General features: G+C 45.8%; 1 protein-coding gene across 6 annotated transcripts in view; it reads right to left on the bottom strand.

The window, feature by feature from the left end:
* Window positions 1-18498, bottom strand: part of smpd4 (sphingomyelin phosphodiesterase 4) — a 74161-nt gene extending 55663 nt beyond the window's left edge. For 5 of the 6 annotated variants that reach the window (XM_085962074.1, XM_085962072.1, XM_085962075.1 and 2 more), the window contains exons 1-6: window positions 18335-18498; window positions 15340-15426; window positions 14735-14877; window positions 10507-10582; window positions 6398-6506; window positions 1880-1932 (exon numbers count right to left, since the gene is read on the bottom strand). In XM_085962074.1, the coding sequence (XP_085818200.1) occupies window positions 1880-1932; window positions 6398-6506; window positions 10507-10582; window positions 14735-14877; window positions 15340-15426; window positions 18335-18373 (507 nt within the window). In that variant the 5' untranslated portion in view covers window positions 18374-18498. The remainder of the gene's footprint in view (window positions 1-1879; window positions 1933-6397; window positions 6507-10506; window positions 10583-14734; window positions 14878-15339; window positions 15427-18334) is intronic. The other variant, XM_085962077.1, reaches the window with a different exon arrangement.
* Between the last annotated feature and the right edge of the window lie 656 nt (window positions 18499-19154).

Raw genomic sequence — 19154 nt, 5'->3', positions numbered from 1 at the left:
GGACCACTGTTTGCAATTTACATAAATGATTTGGGCTTAGGAACTGGAAATAAAATATCAAAATTTGCAGCGAACACCAAATTGGGGAGGTACAGTTAATACTGACGAAGACTGCGACAAAATACAAGACGACATTAATAAACTTATAGAATGGGCAAATGAATTTCAATGTAATGGTGAGGTGGTGCATTTTGGTAGGAGGAATAAGGAGGCCACCTACTCCTTGGAAAATTAGAGTCTAAATGGGGTACAAAGGGATCTCGGGGTACAGATTCACAAATGAAAAGTAGCAGCGCAGGTTAAAAAAGCCGTAAAAAGTGCAAACAAAGCACTGGGGTGCACTTCTCGAGGAATAGAATTGAAAAGCAGAGAAGTAATGTTAAACTTATATAGAACCTTGGTTAGCCCACACTTCTGCGCAGTTCTGGCCTCCATATTACTAAAAGGATATAGAAGCACTGGAGCAAGTACAAAAAAAGATTTACAGAACTGAGGGGGTACAACTCAGGAAAGGCAGGCTGGGCTCTTCTCTAGAAAAAAGACCGAGAGATGACTTTCGATAGAGTTTATAGCACAGAAACAGGCCATTCGGCCCAACTGGTCCATGCCAGCTTTTATGCTCCACACGCGCCTCCTCCCACCCTGCTTCATCGCACCCTATCACCATACCCTTCTATCCTTTTCTCCCTCATGTGCTTATCTAGCTTCCCCTTAAATGCATCAATGCTATTTGCCTCAAATACTCCTTGTGGTAGCGCGTTGCACATTCTTACCACTCTCTGGGTAAAGTTTCTCCTGAATTCCCTCTTGGATTTATTCGTGACTATCTTATATTTATGGCCCCTAGTTTTTGAATCCCCTACAAGTGGAAACATCTTCTCCATGTCTATCCTATCAAACCCTTTCACCATTTTAAAAGACCTCAATCTGGTCACCTCTCGGCCTTCCCTTTTCTAGTGAAAAGAGCCTCAGCCTGTTCAGTCTTTCCTGATAGTTATAACCTCTCAGTTCGAGTATCATCCTTGTAAATCCTTTTTGCACCCTCTCCACTGCCTCTAAACCCTTTCTGTAATATGGAGACCAGAACTGTTCACAGTGCTCCAAGTGTGGTCGAACCAAGGTTCTATACAAGTTTAACATGACTTCCCTGCTTTTCAATTCGATCCCTCTAGAAATGAACCCCAGTGCCTTATTAATCTGCGTCGCTACTTGTAGTGATTTATGTATCTGTACCTCTAGATCCCTTTGCCCCTCTACCCCATTTAAACACCTATTTCCAAGCAGTATGTGGCCTCCTTATTCTTCCTACTAAAATATACCACCTCACACTTATCTAAATTGAAATTCATTTGCCATTTAAACACCCATTTTGTAAGTTTAGTAACGTCTTCTATTTTGTCATAATCTTTCGTATTAACTACATCCTCTAATTTGGTCTTGTCCGCAAATTTAGAAATTTCACTTCTGATTGTAGGAGGTTAGAGAGATAGGGAGGGGTGAGGCCATGGAGAGATTTGAAAACAAGGCTGAAAATTTTTAAATCAAGGCATTGCCGGACCGGGAGCCAATGGTAGTCAGTGAGCACATGGTGAAGGGGACTAGGTGCAAGTTAGGATCGTGGGGAGCATAAACACCGGCACAGACCTGTTGGGCTGAAAGTCTGTTTCCATGCTGTAAAATTCTATGTAATAAAGCACTATTAGAATGGAGTTGCCTTGTCTTCATGAGACAGATTTCAGGCCACATGTGGCCAATGCGTCATAGCTTAGACAACCCCGACAGAGGACATGCCAAACCTGCTGGGGGTGGAAGGTCCAGGCAGCAGGATTATTTATGTCCTTTAACCAGGGCTGCCTCACATCCAGCAATACCAACTTACCCGTGGTGCGGTGAGGTGCATAGCAAAATTGAAGAGATAGTATTCAAAGGGATCTAGTCACTCAGGTTAAGGATTGCAAACAAGTTTACATAAAAACAAAAGCCCTGTCACAGCTTCCCCACTGCTACTTTATGCCTTGACTGTTAAAAGAGCTACACCAAACACTTGCATTTATATAGCACTTTATCAGATTGAAACAGTTCAAAGTGCTTCCCACAATGAGGGGCACTGTCTGTACATGGGCACAGTGCTTTAATTATATAACTGGAATGCTGACTCCGGGTTCTCCAGAAGCAGAATTTTTATTTTAAAAGAAATTATTCTGTTTAGTAAGAGGGAACGTATTGTTCACCAGTGCAACTGGATGCTTCAGTTGCGTTAGGAGGGGTCAGGTCAGGCCATGCCAATGAACTGTTAAATGTAAAAACGATGTTAACAGGTCAGTCAAACAGAGTTGGATAATCCTGCCCAGCGGGCCCGGCCTCCTTATTGGAGCTTGGTTCCACAGACGCCAGCTGCACTCCCGAGTGACCATTCTTCACGTGAGCCCAGCGGTCGCAGTGGTCCACATACACAAATTAAAGGTGGCAGGACAAGTTGATAAAGCTGTTAGAAAAGCATACGGGATCCTTGGCTTTATAAATAGGTGGCAGAGTACAAAAGCAAGGAAGTTACGCTAAACCTTTATAAAACACTGGTTAGGCCTCAGCTGGTGTACTGTGTCCAATTCTGGGCACCGCACTTCAGATGGTTGTCAAGGCCTCAGAGGATGCGGAAGAGAATTACTGGAATAGTACCGGGGATGAGGGAGAGACCAGAGAAGCAGGGGTTCTCCTTACAGCAGAGAAGGTTAAGGAGAAGCCGATGCAGAGGGCCTCGAGACTCAACTACCAGAGTGTGGGACTGGAGTCATGTGTAGATCAGACCCAGTCGGGGTGTCTGGTTCTTAAAGGGCATGGGTTAGCCTATTGGGTTTTTTAGCAACAATCTGGCAGTTTTCATGATTACTGTGCCTGCCGACAAAGTTACCAGATTTCATCAATTGCCACGGTAGGATTTGAACTCATGACCTCTTGGGTTTCTAGTCCAGTATCGTAACCACGACACCAAAATACGCTGTAGCACTTTCAAGTAGGGGGTCACTGGACAGTAATGAGCAAGAATTCTGGCAGGTTTTTGCTCTCAATAACTTCAGACTATTGATAGCAATTAGCACCCTTACAGTTACCCCAGCTCAGGTCACGGAACTCCGCACAGGCCAGGGTTCAAAGTCGGGCTCGCTGACTTGTGCAGCTCAGTGACACACTGCTGTTACATTGCCTTCACCCAAACAGCCAACCTGGCATCGGAAATTACTCACAGTGAAGGATTTTAATGATGTACATCTGTTACTGCTAATGACAGCCCAAGATGGATCCACTGTCACTCAGCTGGGAGATACGGCAGTGAGTTATCAGTGAATACACAGAGCTGGGAGATACGGCAGTGAATTATCAGTGACTACAGAGCTGGGAGATACGGCAGTGAGTTATCAGTGAACACTCAGAGCTGGGAGATACGGCAGTGAGTTATCAGTGAATACACAGAGCTGGGAAATACGGCAGTGAGTTATCAGTGAACGCATAGTTATCAGTGAACGCACAGAGCTGGGAGATACGGCAGTGAGTTATCAGTGAATACACAGAGCTGGGAAATACGGCAGTGAGTTATCAGTGAACACAGAGCTGGGAGATACGGCAGTGAATTATCAGTGACTACAGAGCTGGGAGATACGGCAGTGAGTTATCAGTGAATAGACAGAGCTGGGAGATACGGCAGTGAGTTATCAGTGAACACAGAGCTGGGAGATACGGCAGTGAGTTATCAGTGAATACACAGAGCTGGGAAATACGGCAGTGAGTTATCAGTGAACGCACAGTTATCAGTGAACGCACAGAGCTGGGAGATACGGCAGTGAGTTATCAGTGACTACAGAGCTGGGAGATACGGCAGTGAGTTATCAGTGACTACAGAGCTGGGAGATATGGCAGTGAGTTATCAGTGAATACAGAGAGCGGGGAGATACGGCAGTGAGTTATCAGTGAACGCACAGTTATCAGTGAACGCACAGAGCTGGGAGATACGGCAGTGAGTTATCAGTGACTACAGAGCTGGGAGATACGGCAGAGAGTTATCAGTGACTACAGAGCTGGGAGATACGGCAGTGAGTTATCAGCGAATACAGAGAGCGGGGAGATACGGCAGTGAGTTATCAGTGAATACACAAAGCTGGGAGATATGGCAGTGAGTTATCAGTGAATACACAGAGCTGGGAGATACGGCAGTGAGTTATCAGTGAATACACAGAGCTGGGAGATACGGCAGTGAGTTATCAGTGAATACACAGAGCGGGGAGATACGGCAGTGAGTTATCAGTGAATACACAGAGCTGGGAGATACGGCAGTGAGTTATCAGTGAATACACAGAGCGGGGAGATACGGCAGTGAGTTATCAGTGAATACACAGAGCGGGGAGATACGGCAGTGAGTTATCAGTGAATACACAGAGCTGGGAGATACGGCAGTGAGTTATCAGTGAACACAGTTGGGAGATACGGCAGTGAGTACACAGAGCTGGGAGATACAGCAGTGAGTTATCAGTGAATACAGAGAGCTGGGAGATACAGCAGTGAGTTATCAGTGAATACACAGAGCGGGGAGATACGGCAGTGAGTTATCAGTGAATACTCGGAGCTGGGAGATACAGCAGTGAGTTATCAGTGAATACAGAGAGCTGGGAGATACAGCAGTGAGTTATCAGTGAATACACAGAGCGGGGAGATACGGCAGTGAGTTATCAGTGAATACACAGAGCGGGGAGATACGGCAGTGAGTTATCAGTGAACACAGTTGGGAGATACGGCAGTGAGTTATCAGTGAATACACAGAGCTGGGAGATACAGCAGTGAGTTATCAGTGAATACACAGAGCTGGGAGATACGGCAGTGAGTTATCAGTGAATACTCAGAGCTGGGAGATACAGCAGTGAGTTATCAGTGAATACACAGAGCTGGGAGATACAGCAGTGAGTTATCAGTGAATACACAGAGCTGGGAGATACAGCAGTGAGTTATCAGTGAATACACAGAGCTGGGAGATACGGCAGTGAGTTATCAGTGAACACACAGAGCTGGGAGATACAGCAGTGAGTTATCAGTGAATACTCAGAGCTGGGAGATACAGCAGTGAGTTATCAGTGAATACACAGAGCTGGGAGATACAGCAGTGAGTTATCAGTGAACACAGAGCTGGGAGATACGGCAGTGAGTTATCAGTGAATACTCAGAGCTGGGAGATACGGCAGTGAGTTATCAGCGAATACAGAGAGCTGGGAGATACAGCAGTGAGTTATCAGTGAATACACAGAGCTGGGAGATACAGCAGTGAGTTATCAGTGAACACAGAGCTGGGAGATACGGCAGTGAGTTATCAGCGAATACAGAGAGCTGGGAGATACAGCAGTGAGTTATCAGTGAATACACAGAGCTGGGAGATATGGCAGTGAGTTATCAGTGAATACACAAAGCTGGGAGATACGGCAGTGAGTTATCAGTGACTACAGAGCTGGGAGATATGGCAGTGAGTTATCAGTGAATACACAAAGCTGGGAGATACGGCAGTGAGTTATCAGTGAATACACAGAGCTGGGAGATACGGCAGTGAGTTATCAGTGAATACACAGAGCTGGGAGATACGGCAGTGAGTTATCAGTGAACACACAGAGCTGGGAGATACAGCAGTGAGTTATCAGTGAACACAGAGCTGGGAGATACGGCAGTGAGTTATCAGTGAATACTCAGAGCTGGGAGATACAGCAGTGAGTTATCAGTGAATACACAGAGCTGGGAGATACAGCAGTGAGTTATCAGTGAATACACAGAGCGGGGAGATACGGCAGTGAGTTATCAGTGAATACACAGAGCGGGGAGATACGGCAGTGAGTTATCAGTGAATACACAGAGCTGGGAGATACAGCAGTGAATTATCAGTGAATACACAGAGCTGGGAGATACAGCAGTGAGTTATCAGTGAATACAGAGAGCTGGGAGATACAGCAGTGAGTTATCAGTGAATACACAGAGCTGGGAGATACAGCAGTGAGTTATCAGTGAATACACAGAGCTGGGAGATACAGCAGTGAGTTATCAGTGAATACACAGAGCTGGGAGATATGGCAGTGAGTTATCAATCACACAAATACAGCCAGTATGACTAGGGTTCAAATAATTTTTAAGAAGCATTAAAAAAAAACCACAAACAGTCATGAAAAATTTCCTCAGCTAATAACTAAACCAGCACACAGACCACTTAAAGTGCCCTGAAGCCAGTAATTCACACTATCCCAAAATACCTTTTGTGGAACGTATAGAGGGAAACAACAACCTGTAACACAAACTGCAAAAGGAGGAATAACTGGCATCAACTTAATGCTGTTAAGGCAGAGGCTAGTGCCCCATATACAACCTAGAGAGAGGATACTGAGTGAGAGACTGAGACTGGTCAGTCCCGAGAGAGGAAACTGAAGCTTGTTATGATACAGTGGGAAATCTGGTAGGACGCCTTCTTGGATTGAAGCCTTCACAGGGCCCTGAATATAAAAACAACAGACCATAATTAGTAAACGTTGAGATTCTCAGTGAAGCGAGTGTCAAGACTCTACAAAATTACATGTTTATCCATTACACAAACTTTTGCAACAGTTACCTTAGCTTTACAAGATGGCGGCTGTGACGGTCCGGTGCTGAGATCGCTCTCCCTGTTTCGGGCGACCAGCTCTCGCCGCTCGCTCCCGCAACTGGAGCGAGGTGCTCGGCGAGTCGGGCAGAGGCAGCGCAGCGAGCAGCAGCAGCAGCCAAGCTGACCCGCTGGAGCACATCGGCCGGCAGCTCCTCGGCGGGAAGGAATCCCGACTGGGAGGAGGGGAGCCGAGCATGGCGGCCAGAGGCCGACCCGTGAAGAGAGAGAAGTGGGCCCCGGGCCGTGGAGCCGGCGACGGTGAAGAGGAGGCCGCATTGGAACATTCACATCCCGACGATGTGTTCGGCGATTCGGGCAGAGGAGCGCAGCGCAACGAGCAGCAGCAGCAGACTCACGACACGCTGCAGCACGTCGGCCGGCAGCTCCATTTCGGGTATCTCGCAGTCCGGATGGGAGGGGGGGAGCCGGGCATGGTGGCCAGAGCGGGAGAAGCAGGCCACCACACGTGGAGCCGGCAACAGTGAGGAGGAGGCCGCGGTGAAGAGGAGGACGGAGCGGCTGAGGGACATCGTGCTCCCACTGGCACGGGAAGCCATTGCTACTTGGCCCTAAACAGACAATACAACATAGCTGATTACCTGACCATGGTAAAGGATAACAAACTGAGAAGAACCTTGACAAGGTACAGACTTAGCGAACATAGCCTAGCGATCGAAAAAGGCAGACACAGGCAGACCAGGCTGCCAAGAGAAGACAGGATATGCTCTCACTGCAGTCAGGGAGTAGTTGAGACAGAGATGCACTTCCTCACAGCCTGTGGAAAATATCAGGGCATCAGAGAATTTCTATCAAAAATTCTCACAAATATGCCCTGAATTCAGAAATCTGACTGACAACCAAAAACTCCCATTCCTACTGGGGGAGGAGAGAAGCTGTGTAACACTGGCGGCACACTATGTTACAGCTTGCCATGAACAGAGGGACAACCAGTAAACTAAGAAATGAATATATATAAACAAGGCGAAAATATATTTATAAACTCAGGGATATACCTGTTTATACACTGTATGAATGGAACCGCGTTTATGTGTTCAACCATAAATGTATTTTGATGCTTTGGCAACATAAGATGTACCTTATCATGCCAATAAAGCGATTTGTATTGTAAAAAAAAATTGTATTGACTCTGAACGCGGCGCTGTATGTATAGCTGACGCGTCCCCACGGGGGACAAGCATTCCATTGTACTTGTTACATATGGCAAATCAATCTAATCTGAATCTGAAATATTTTTAAAAAGATACATAAATATACACACACGTATGTATGTATACCTACACACATGAATCAATGTACACATATGTACATAAGGAAGATTAGCCCTCTGGAAACAAAGATGATGCGTAATTGTGGCAGTAATAGCAAAAGCTTTTTCAGTTATGTCAGGAGTCAAAAGACCATTAAGGATCGTATAGGGCCACTGAAGGATATTAGCAGACAGATTCAAACTGATCCTCAGGCTATGACAGAGCTGTTGAATGACTATTTTGCATTAGTCTATACTCCTTTAAATGATGCTCAAGTTCCAGATGAGGGGTGCTCTGTATTGAGTAGCATTAATAATGAAATAGATGATGTCATTTTGAGTGGATTAGGGAAACTCAAAATTGATAGAGCGCCATGTCCAGATAATATCCATAAAGGGTGATTAAGGAGATGGACAGGTGTCTGAGCGCCCCTTGCCTGTATCTTCAATAGAGTCAGTGATAGTTCCCTTAGACTGGAAGCTAGCTCATGTAGTTCCTATTTTCAAAAAAAAGGATTAATCAGAGTCAGGGAACTACAGGCCCATCAGCCTGACATCCATTATTGGGAATATGCTAGAAGGGATCACAAGAGATGCCCTTTATAATCACCGGAAAAGGGAAGGGACATTAGACATTCACAACACAGCTTCCCAAAAAATAGGTCATGCTTAACAAACTTGATTGAATTTTTTTGAGGAAGTCGCTAGGGTAGTGGATGAAGGAAATCCAGGAGACATTGTCTACCTGGACTTTCAGAAAGCCTTTGATAAGGTTGCTCACACTAGGTTCCTTCACAAGATGGAATCTTGGGGTATCAGTAGGAATCTGAAACGCTGGATTAGGAATTGGCTTCAATCACGCAGCCAAAAAGTTGTAGTTGACGGATGTGGATCAGCCCAGAGACATGTTATTAGTGGCGTCCACCAGGGATCGGTCCTAGGCCCGCTACCCTTCACTGTCTATTAATAACCTGGACTGCGGTGTTGAGAGTATGGTAAGTGTGCAAGCATTAAGACGGTAGAGGAGTGCAATCAAAACCAAAAAGATTTAGATGTGCTTGGGGAGTGGGCTAGACATTGGCAAATGGCATTTCATTTCGATAAATGTAGTATCATGCATGTTGGTTGGGCCAACAGAGTACACACATCATTTGCAGGGAATAATACGGAAAGGTTGAGAGAGAGAAAAGATCTTGGTGTTATTGTACAGAGTATTGAAGGTCATGACCAATATAGAGAAACTGTAGTTAAAGCTAACAAGATTGTATTAATAGAACCACACAGTATAAATCAAAGGACACTATTTGGTCATTAGACAGGTCGCTGGTCAGGCCGATTCTCGAGTACTGCGCCCAGTTTTGGTCCCCCCACATGGTGGGCGATAGTGGCCTTGGAAAATGTTCAGAGGAGAGCGAAGAGAATGATTCCTAGCTTAAAGAACCTCAGCTACTCAGAGAGGCTCAAGGACTTTGGTCGATTTACTTTAGAGCAGCATAGACTGAGAGGTGACCTGATAGAGGTCTGTAAAATAATGAAGGGATAGCATCCCTATTGATAGATTATTCCAGTTTAACAGATTGGGGAGGACCAGGGAACATGAGTTTAAACTGTGCAAGAGGAGGAATAGGCTGGATGTTGGGTATTTCTTTGTTTCCCAGAGAGAGTAGTGAGGCTCTGGAATACATGGCCAGCTGGTGTGGTGGGTGCTGACTCTCTGCCTTCAAGAGGGAGCTGGACCGGCTCTACACTGGGGCAGAGATTGTATCATATAGAAGGGCAGTGTCGTTATAGATAACACATGGCCCGCGTGATCTCCTGGACTGGTGCCGATCACCTGAGGGGGTTGGAATTTTTTTGCCTCTCCCAGACGACTACATGGCTGCGGAGGGAAGAAGTGTTTAGCTATGATGCTCCAGCCAGCATGAGTGTGGGACAGGCTTGATGGACCAGCTGGTCTTTTCCTGCCCATCATTTCAAATATATGATTGTTATAGGCTATTCAATGGTGGTGGGCAGCACTGTCTAGTCCAATCTGGAATACATTGCCATTAAAAAATACAATCCATTAAAAAAATTCATTCTCACGATGTGGGCATCGTTGGCAAGGCTGGCATTTGTTGCTCTTAAGGTGGTGGTAGTGAGCCGCCTTCTTGGAAAACTGCAGTCCTTGTGGTGACGGGGCTCCCATGATGGCGTTGGGTAGGGAGTTCCTGGATTTTGACCCGATGGTGATGAAGGATGCCTTCGTGTGTTGTCCACACAAGCATACTTTCCAACAGGAGTCAGCGATCAGGAACCTAGCTGCTTTTCCCCTGCCTAACACAGGGTATCCTTCTTACTGGCACAGCTAAGATCAGTTGCCTCAGCAGACCATCGATGGAACCTGGGACCGACGGTCTTCATGGCTCAGTATGACACCAACTTCACATTCTTATTCTGTAAAACCGATCCTCTTCCCCCTCATGGTGACTACAAAATCATTTTAAAAGTCATAATTCAGCATACCACTGAGCAAGTGTTAGCAATCTGCCACTGAACACAGTACAAATCAGCACATTCATTCAGTGTAGTCCTCCATACTTACAGGAAGATACGAGACCGGGAATTCATACTTATAATCGTCAGCCTGGAGTTTATAAACCAACTTCATCATTGGGCCACTGTCAAACACAAGAAAAAGGGAATTTTCATTAACATGTCAAAAAGGCACTGAGGTAGTGGACAGTAAAAAAAAAAAAAAAAACAACTTGCATTTCTATATCGTCTTTCACAATCTCAGGACATCTCAAAGCACTTTACAGCCAATTAAATACTTTTGAAGTGTTGTCATTGTTGCAATGTGGAAAACGTAGCAGCCAATTTGTGTATAGCAAGGCCCCACAAATAGCAATGAAATAAATGACCACAAAATCTTTTATAGTGATGTTTGTTGAGCGATAAATATTAGCCAGGACTCGGTAGCACAGCAGCAGCCAAATATTTAATCGGGTTCAGGTCACAAACAAAAAATTCAAATCCATGATACCAAGTTCTCCCAAAGACAATGGCCCGTAATTTCTGATAGGAGGCTTCCTGCGAGCAGAGGCCTCCTATCGGAAATAAATCTACAACCTTACCTGAGGGCTCCAGAGGTCCGGACACTTCCGATCCTGGGCCTCTCCACAGTCGAAAAATGCACAGGGCCCAGGTGTCCCAGGGGCGCAGGCAGTTCGCAAGCGTCCCTGGGACCATGTGGGCCAGGCGAGCCAATGGGAGAAGGGAATCCCCCTTCATAATTTTGACAGACAGACCTGTCAAAAGTATGAATGGGGATCATTGAAAAAAGACACTAAAACATTAAATAAATTTCTAAAAAACCATCACGTTTTTAAAAGGAGTTAAAATTACATTCAATTAAATATTTTAAACAAAAAGTTATTTTTTTTTTTTTAAAGTATTTAAAAATTATAAATGAGTGAAAAAACATTTTCACAGGAGCTTCTGCCCAACGTGCCTGTGCCGCCTCTTTGAAAGCTATCCAGCTATTCCCACTTCCCTACTCTTACCCCATACCCTCTGTTCCCTACCCAATGCCCCCTTGACCCCATCCCATGCTCTATTTCCCCACACCTTCTGTGCTCTATTCCATACCCTCTCTACGCTATCCTATACCCCATCCTATACCTCCCTTGTGAAGGAATAAGCCATATTTCAGAAAAATACACCATCATATGAACAGAATTCTGATTTTATTAATACATGATATACTGGGTTTAAAAGTCTGGAAAGCCTTGGCAACACAAGCTGTGTCAATACAAGCTTCTGAACTGGGATGGTTTATAACACAAAAGTTGTAAAACACCAAACAAGCTTTGAAATGGGAATTGGTTAAAAATACTAAAACAATGGCCCTATTGAAATAGCAGTTTGACGCTTCCAGAAGGTCTGGAGTTTGGGAGAAACACAATGAAATGACCCACGTGTTATAAACTAACACATTGAACAGAAACATTAAGAGAGGCATGTGCCTTTGAAAAGATGACATCAAGTAAAAGAAGCACCTGCTGGTCAAATAGTTTTTATGTTAAACTTGAAAGACAGGAGACATAATTCTTAATACAACCATTGAGATAGCTAGAAAACAAGTAAATACTCGGTTGAAGTGTTTTTAATTTACATGTTGTAAATATGATACCAACAGAACACTTGAAGATATGATTTCAATAGATGCACCAATCAATCACATGGTTTTTGTATTGAACTTGGAACACATAGGAGTCACAACGTCTGCTAATAGCCAGTTAAGCCAATATTAAGAATTGAATGGAAGACCTTCGATAAGAATGACATCAAACATATACTAGTCATATTGTTTTTTATAAGTTTTGAAACACCTAAACAACAGACAGAAGTCTGCAAGCTAACAGTTGAATTGGCAGTAAGAATAGAAAAAAATTCAACAGAGAGATGACTAGAGATAATTAGCTTACATCAGCAGAAAACTTCAAAGGATTTACTACTAAAAAAGGTATAAAAAGAGCTTTTTCAGATAGACAGTCAAAAGTCGCTGGGAAGGGGCAAGCGATTCTTGGCTTCAGAACCACTCTAAGCCTGCAACTCGAGTCTCGGGTAATCAGGGTATTTGATTTTGGTGGATATCCTGGATTAGAATAGTAAGAAATGTAAAAATGTACGAAGTTAAGATTTGAGAATAACAATCTCTGAGGATAAGAAATGTAAGCTATTTGTTTTTGAACTGTTAATGCTGCGATTGACTCAAGCTGTTAACTGCATGTCGGCTCTTAAATAAATCTATATATTTTTAGAATTGTCTCAAGTAGTATTTCTGTATCAATCTCGCGAACTCAATTTCTGTACACTCTTTTGTGAGGAGTTGCAGAATTCTGGGGGGTATTCCGGACCCTCATAATATCCGGAAGGTTACAGTCCAGTTAAACTTATTAAAAGTGCTATCCGGAGGATGGTAACATCTTCACGTCGTTCCTTTCCTTTAGGGAGAGAGAGTCTGAACCTTTAAACCCAATTAAGCGTCTTATAGAATTTGGCGATCTTTAACTTTAGTTGAAGGTGAACGTCTGGGGAATACAGCTGATCTGGGGTAGCCCGAAAAGGGCTAGGACTAGTAATTATCCCTTCACCCACACCTTCTGTGCTCTATTCCATACCCTCTCTACGCTATCCTATACCCCATCCCATACCTCCCTGTCCCAATCATAAAATGATTGGCCGCCTTCTGTGCGCTTTCGGCCCAGCATGCCTGTCGGTTCATTGAAAGAGCTATCTAATTATTCCCACTCGCCTGCTCTTTCCCCATAGCCCTGCCCCATATTCACTTATCCCATATCCTCGGTCCCCCATCCCATACCCTCTGTTCACCATTCTTGTACCCACAATCCCATAGCCCCTGTCCCCTATCTCATGCCTCCTCGCTGTTAACCCCCTCACATCTCCTGAATTTGGAGGTTGTTTAATTTGGGAGAGTTTGCCAATTGCTGTCGTGTTTTGCTGATCTATGTTTCTACCCAAGTATTTCATTATACCCCTTGCAGAAAATTTACAGGTTGCCTCTTCATTGTTGCCTAAAAAGTCCTTGAACCCCATCCCAGTGGCTCACGTTCCTTCATACTAAATATTGTTTCTTCACTACAGATGGGTCTGTCCCAAAATCCCCCTCAATTTGCAATCAGGCAATTCCCATTATTGAGTGCTCTGGTTCCACATCACAAGACTGGGAAAGGTCCATCTCAGCAGCAGCAGGACATTGCCATGAATGGGAGGACAGCAGCAGCAATATTTAACAAGGAGACGCACAGGCTACCGGAGGATTCAACCCCAGCAAGCACCACGTGGAACTCACCAGCACAAGAAGCAGCCTTAAAGCCACCAAAAGGACAATGGGTCGTTTGGGGGGGGGGGGGGGGGGGAAGGAGAGTTTGGAGGTGGAGAGGTTTAGATGGCTGGAGTGGGTAGGAAGAGAAAATAATGGTCAATCTCATTATTCCCCAATGAATAAAAGGTAAAGCACTGCCTCCAGGCTTTACATACACAGCCCTGTGAGGGAACATGAAGCTAATTAATACAATGATGATCTTCAGCTATAAATGTTTCCTACATTACAACAGTGACTACACTTCAAAAGTACTTCAATGGCTGTGAAGCACTTTGGGGTTGTGAAACACGCTATATAAATGCAAGCCTCTCTATTGTTATTGGTGCGTTGTCATCAGCAAAGCAAGGGACGTTAACCCGGGATATATGAAAGACACTTTCCACCTAGCATCACCAGCAAGCACTCCCAGGTCATGTACAGCCGTGTTAGATAGAGTGAAGGTCTCCCCACTCTGCCTCAGGCCCACCCTCAGACGAACAACCCGACAGATTATCTTTCCATTTGCCACACTAGCCATCCTATGGTGCTTCTGAGTGAGAATGGCAATTTTCTAGGTACTTCAACACTGCAGACATGTAGCCCCCAGGAGCCGAGGCCAGCCACATTATTTTTTTAAACATAGAATCCTTACAGCCATTTAGAAGACTTCCATTTCATCAGTCTGGGCTAAAGGGACATGGGGGAAGCAGGGATGGGGTGGCAGGTCAGAGGTGAGAGTCGAGCACAAACTCTGCAGAGTTCCCTAGCCTGTGTGGTGCATTACTGCTTTGATCTCCTGGTGAAGCAGGCATCAGGCCATACTAAATCAAGACGACAGAAATATGTAGCATGCAACAAAGTAGGTCTTACTACTTTAGTTTAAGCTCCCAGCTCTTTCCTACTCTATCCTTCCCAGTTGAAAAGAAAGCCATTATTGCCATACCTGGGATCCAAGAACTCAACCACAGCGGTGTAATCAGTCGGATTCATTCGGCCCTGCAAATAGCGCATGTTCCAACCGGTAACAGTCCCATCGTGCGTGCCAAACACGCTCTCCATCAGCCAGGGGAAAATTAAATGGAGCTCCTGGAAACACCAAGATATGAAATATAAAGCAGGCTCACAAAGCAGTCTAACAACTAAATGCTGCTAAAAAGGATGAAGACATACTTTAAAATAAAAAGACTGCCCCGAGGGGGAAATGCATCCATCCAGTGATGTGGTACCGTGTCACGCTCCATCCGTGCCATGAGCTCTCAGTCAGGGCAGCAGTGAGGACACTACAACAGGACTATGCACTCCCAGGCAAGAGAAATCAGGCACACTGAAAAGTGTGTGCTTATGGCCTGGGAGGGAGTGAGGATCAGGCCAGACTGTGCCCACCCCCCCAATGATTGAATAGGCCTGCCATCAAAGTCACACGAAGAACGACTACTTGGACACTCGTGGAAGAATAGCCCATTAAGAGTTGGCTCTTCCAGGAAAGGGTGAAAATCGGGCAATTTCTGCAGGCTAAAGAGAGACGAGGTAAACACAGCCACTTTGTACCTTGGGAGAGTAGTCTTCAATCACCTTGGATAAGTCATGGCATCTCTGAAATAGAGGCTTGTTCACGCCATCTGCTTTAAGAAGAGCCTGTCAAAAGAGAATACTTTTTTTTATTCCTTCACTTAGTGAAAAAGAGCATGTGTTTTTGAACCAGAGAAGGGGACCTGAACCCTGACTGCCACCAGAAACTGGAGGAAGAAAAGCTCGGTGAGTGAGCAATGCAGCAGCGAGATGTTTCAAAGGAACCAGAGAGAGAAGAGAAATTAATTCCGGAAAGTTATATACCTAAATGCTTCGAGCACAAGCGTGGAAAAATCAGAGATTTGAACAGTTAAAAATCTGTTAAAGCCAGAGAAAGAAGCAAGAGATTTAAAAGAGGGTCTCAGGATCCAAAACTGTCAAAAAGCAGAGGTTGGGTGTTGTGTCCACTTAACACACAAAACTCAGAATCATACAGCACAGGCGGTCATTCGGTCCTCCGTGTCCTACTCCCCTGTTCTTTCCCCATAGCCTGCAAATTTTGCCTTCACGTATATCCAATATCCTACTGAAAGTTATTATTGAATCTGCTTAACTCACTGCATTAAAAAAAAAATCCTCATATGTCCTCTGGTTCTTTGACAAATTAGATTAAATCTGTCCCATAACATAAGAAATAGGAGGAGTAGGCCATTCGGCCCTTTGAGCCTGCTCTGCCATTCAATGAGATCCTGGCTGATCTTATGTCTCAATTCCATTCATCAGCCCTATCGGCATATCCCTTGATGCCCTTACTCATCAGAAATCTAGCGACTTCTGTTTTGAATATACCCAATGACTGAGCCTCCACAGCCCTCTGGGGTAGAGAATTCCAAAGATTCACCACCCTCTGTGTGAAGAAATTTCTTCTCATCTCAGTCCTGAATGGCCTACCTTTTATCCTGAGGCTGTGGCCCCTGGTTCTAGACTCCCCAGCCAAGGGAAACATTCTCCCAGCATCCACCCTATCAAGCCCTGTAATAATTTTGTATGCTTCAATGAGATCCCCGCTCATTCTTCTGAATTCAAGAGAATACAGGCCTAGTTTACTCAATCTCTTCTCATACGACAGTCCCGCCATCCCAGGAATCAATCTCGTGAACCTTCATTGCACTCCCTCTATGGCAAGTATATCCTTCCTCAGGTAGGGAGACCAAAATTATACACAGTACTCCAGGTGTGGTCTCACCAAGGCCCTATATAATTGGAGTAAGACATCTTTACTCCTGTACTCAAATCCTCTTGTAATGAAGGCCAGTATACCATTTGCCTTCCTAATGGCTTGCTGCACCTGCACATTTACTTTCAGTGACTCATGTACAAGGACAGCCAGGTCCCTTTGAGCATCTGCATTCCCCAATCTTTCACCATTTAGGAAATACTCTGCCTCTGTTTTTTCTATCAAAGTGGTCCCCTCTGGTTACTGACCCACCTGCCAGTGGAAACAGTTTCTCTTATTTACTCTTAGAACCCCTCATAATTTTGAGCATCTCCATTAAATCTCCCCATAACCTTCTCTGCTCTAAGCAGAACAATCCCAGCTTCTCTCCACATCCCTGGTACCATTCTGGTAAGTTCCTCTGCACCCTCTCCAAACCCTTACCATCCGTCGTAAAATGTGATACCCAGAATTGGACACACTACTTCAGCTGAGGCCTAACCAATGATTTATAAAGGTTTAGAATAGCTTCCTTGCTTTTGTACTCTAGGTGTCAGCCATAGCTCAGCGATAGCACTTTCGCCTCCAAGTCAGTCGGTTGTGTGTTCAAGTCTCTCTCCAGGGACTTGAACACAAAATCGCCACTGATACTCCAGTGCAGTTCTGAGGGAGTGCTGCACGGTTGGAGGCGTCGTCTTTTGGATGGGACATTAAACAGAGGCCCCCCATCTGCACTCTCAAGTGGATGCAAAAGATGATAGTATTCGAAGAGCAGCTGAGTTTGCCCTGGTGTCCAGGCCAATATTTAATCCTCAATCAACATCACTAAAAAAAAAGTGATTATCTGGTCAGTAACACATTGCTGTATGTGGGACCTTGCTTTGGCTGCCACATTTCCTACATTACAACAGTGACTACACTTCAAAAAGTACTTAAAGCACTTTTGGATGTCCTGAAGTTGAGAAAGGCACTATAGAAACACAAGATGCTGGAACTACACAGCAGGTCAGGTAGCATCTGTAGAGAGAAAGGGGTCAGCCATTTAAAACTTGAGACGAGGAGAAATTTCTTCACTCAGAGGGTGGCGAATCTTTGGAATTCTCTACCCGAGGGCTGTGGCGGCTCAGTCGTTGAGTATATTCAAGTCAAAGATCGATAGATTTTTGAATATTAAGGGAATCAAGGGATAGGGGGATAGTGCAGGAAAGTGGAGTTGTGCTAGATATTTATTATTGAATGGTGGAGCAGGCTCAAAGGGCCAAATGGCCTACTCCTGATCCTATTTCTTATCTTCTTAAGCAGAGCTAACGTTTCAGGTCGACGACCTTTCGTCAAAACTGGAAAAAGTTGGAGATGTAACAGATTTTAAGTAAGTGCGGAGGCATGGAGAGGGGGGATGGGGAGGAAAGAAAAGCACAAAAGTGAAGCTCTGTGATGGGGGGGGAAGGCAGGAGAGATTAATGCAAGGCTTCCTCTTTTCTACTCAACAGAAGGAATCAAGTCAGTGTTGCTTTCGAGTGATGAGAGTAAGGCAGCAGAGAGTATTTTCACACTAAAGGTGATTCTAGCAGTGCAAATGATTCCGTTCAGTCGGGCTGAGCTCTCGGTAACACCAATCCATAGGAAAAGGAGGCAGCCATTCAGCCCCTCCGGGCCGGCCCCGGTAAACGAAGCGCTGGGGCACAGCCCAACTGCAAGGGACAGGGGAGCTCGGGCGGTTGAAGGGCCTCAGTCTCTGCGGCGAGAGCCGAGCGGGCCTAAGCCGCGGTTACTGAAGGAACGCGGTAAGCGGCGAGAAGCCGGGCCCTGCGCACTCACCAGCAGGTAGCTCGGCTGCTGTAGGGGCAGGGCCGCCATGGTGCTTCCACAGGCCCTGCCCCGGTGCAGCAAGCGGTCATACAGCTTCTCCAGCGCCGCCTCGCACGGTGCCGGCTCCGCGCCTGACAGAACCCGAGTCCCGCTCCGGCTTCAACCCGCCCCCTCTCGTCAGCCCACCACACCATCAACATCACGTGGGGGAGAAACTGAGGGTCCGGATTGGAGGAGAGAGGGAGAGGGTTTGATAACGAGCTGATGATTGGATGACCGAGGGAGAGGATAGGGTTTGAGACAGAGCTGATGATTGGAGGAGAGCTTTTGATAGCGAGATGACGATTGGATGAGCGAGCTCGAACATGGGAATGAGGGAGACTGGGGTTGAGCCAGAGCTGGTGATTGGAGGACAGAGGGAGAGGCTTTGATAGAGAGCTGGTGATTGGAGAAAGCGAGCGCGCGTTGGGAGAGTGGGAGCGAGATGGCGGCGGGTGTCGAGGCTCGAGCTCTGCTTCCTGTGGTGTCTCCCCGGTCTGTTATTTCTGTTGAGCAGATGAGTTTGAAACAACCCAACCCGCTAGCCTGGGCAGTTTGACCAATGGCGAAATCCCAGCATTCGGCCCCTTGTGAAGGGCTTCTCAGGCCGGGGGTGAGGGAACTACAGGGACGGAGCAGAGCAGAGTGTGGCGGCAGCAACCGGCGAAGCCCGCGCTTGGGGACAGACCGTGTGAGGAAAGGGCGAGTGGCGGCGGGAGGGAGCGCCGGGTGTGAGCTGCCAGGCTGATGTTAGGGCGGGAGGGAGGGCCGGGTGTGAGCTGCCAGGCTG

This window comes from Somniosus microcephalus, chromosome 19 (assembly GCF_052327205.1).
Source record: "Somniosus microcephalus isolate GS21.2 chromosome 19, FLI_Smic_1.0, whole genome shotgun sequence".
NCBI lineage: Eukaryota > Metazoa > Chordata > Chondrichthyes > Squaliformes > Somniosidae > Somniosus > Somniosus microcephalus.
The sequence above is the reverse complement of the archived record's forward strand: the minus strand, read 5'-3'. Positions and strand labels throughout refer to the sequence as shown.